Genomic DNA, 2,173 nt, shown 5'->3' on the forward strand with positions numbered 1-2,173 from the left:
CTTGCTCCCTTTGCGCCCAGGGTCTGGAAGGTCGCCTCGAGGCGCCCCCAGGACTACCTCCCCTCGGCTCGGTGCCTTTTGAGACAACACCTCGATGTTGTCCGTAGGGCAAGGGGTGGAAGCGGTCGGAAGTGAATCGCTATTCATATCCGACGAGTCCAAAGAACCGTCCGACGAAGATACGTCGAGACGGGCTCGGGACGGACTACATAATCATATTCGGTATAAGGAGAAGCAGTGCAATAAAACATACCATGAATTACTATGGTATCCGGATACTTACGACTTCGCCAGGGGCTTGTCCCTGGGTAACCACTCGTCGTCGCTGTAGGCGGCCGTCGTGGAGCAGTCCGGAAGGAGGGTCCTTCCCTTCTTGGACCCTTCGGCCTCCCTGGATGGGGCGGCTTTCCTTTTCTTATCTCCCCTGGATGGGGGGAGAACTTTTCTCTTCCCCCTCCCCGTTTTCGTGGGAGGAGTGCGCTCCGGAGTTATCGGACGATGAGTCCGATATAACCTTGCACCGAAGACCCTTTCAGGTCCCCGTGGCCTTCTTCTAGGCCTTCTTCACCGGCACCTCGTAAGGCGCCGGAACCAGCATCTCCGTTAGGAGAGCATCTGCAGGATCTTCAGGCAGGGGGGCTGGGCAACCGAGTTGCTCCGCTGTCTCTACCCAGTCCTGTTAATGGCATGGAAGCTTAGATCCCGCACATGATTAAACTGGGGCAAATAAAATATCATGTGAGATATAAAAACTTACCGGATTGGCATGGTACTTTGCGCTGAGTCCGCGGTCCTCAGTAAGGGGAGGAGGTACCTCGGTGCCCTTGAACAACACCTTCCAGACGTCCTTGTGCGTCGTGTCGAAGAGCTCTCGCATCGTCTGTTGCTTGGCCGGGTCGAACTCCCACAAATTGAATGCCCGTGGTTGACACGGGAGGATCCGGCGGAAGAGCATGACCTGGACCACATTGACGAGCTTGATTTTCTTGCTCATCATGTTCCTGATGCAGGTCTGGAGTCCGTTCAGCTCTACCGGGGTACCCCAGGACAGGCCCTTCTCTTTCCAGGAAGTGAGCCGCGTGGGGATTCCGGATCGAAATTTAGGGGCCGCCACCCAGTTGGTGTCGCGCGGCTCGGTGATGTAGAACCACCCCGATTGCCACCCCTTTATGGTCTCCACATAGGAGCCTTCGAGATAGGTGACGTTAGGCATTTTGCCCACCATGGCGCCTCCGCACTCTGCTTGCTGGCTGACCACCACCTTCGGTTTAACATTGAAGGTCTTCAGCCACAGGCCGAAGTGGGGCCTGATGCGGAGGAAGGCCTCGCACACGACGATAAATGCCGAGATGTTGAGGATGAAGTTGGGGGCCAGATCATGAAAATCCAGCCCATAGTAGAACATGAGCCCGCGGACAAACGGGTGAAGGGGAAATCTCAGTCCGGGGACCAAGTGGGTGAGGAAAACTACCCTCTCATGGGGTTTGGGCATAGGGATGATCTGCCCCGCATCTGGCAGCTGGTGCGCGATGTCCGCGGCCAGATATCCGGCTTCCCATAGCTTTCTGATGTTCTCCTCCGTAACGGAGGAGACCATCCACTTGCATCCCGCTCCGGACATGCTTGGAGTGGTTTGACGAGAAAGACGCGAACTTGGGCGTTGGAGCTCGAGTGTTTGAGAATGGATAAGTAAGGAGGAAGAAGGCATGGGTAAAAAGGGTGAATCTTTGTCCCATTATAAGGGCGGAAGAGGCGATGCGCCTCCCCACTTACCTGTTAAAAATCGCTTATTCCCCAAACGCCGTAATTGATGGTGCGGTTGGGTTACCCATACCCGTATTGATGAGAATCCCGTGATAAGGGGACACAATCTCTGGTTCGACAAGACGTGTCAAGAAAACCGCCTCGCAATATGTGCAGAGCTGGTTGAGAAAAACGGTTTGAATAATGACCGGGCCATGGCATGATGTCATGTTGCTAAACGTGTCAGCAGATTAGATTTGTGGAAATATTATTCTCTCTACGGTGGTATGTGGAACTTGTTTTGCAGAGCCGGACACTGTCCTTGTGTTCAAAACTTTCTACGGAGTATTCGGAGGAGGAACCCGCCTTGCAATGCCGAACACAAATCTACGCGCCGGACTCATCGTCATTGAAGCCTGGTTCAGGGGCT

The 2,173-nt window shown here is 54.4% G+C and overlaps 1 protein-coding gene across 1 annotated transcript; it reads right to left on the bottom strand.

Moving 5' to 3' along the window:
* Nucleotides 1-415: 415 nt before the first annotated feature.
* LOC125507061 lies at nt 416-1,621 on the bottom strand. Its single transcript, XM_048671754.1, is given in 2 exon segments — nt 416-676; nt 758-1,621. Coding segments are annotated over 2 exon segments (1,125 nt in total).
* Nucleotides 1,622-2,173: the final 552 nt, after the last annotated feature.

Source organism: Triticum urartu, chromosome 5, assembly GCF_003073215.2.
Source record: "Triticum urartu cultivar G1812 chromosome 5, Tu2.1, whole genome shotgun sequence".
Taxonomy (NCBI): domain Eukaryota; kingdom Viridiplantae; phylum Streptophyta; class Magnoliopsida; order Poales; family Poaceae; genus Triticum; species Triticum urartu.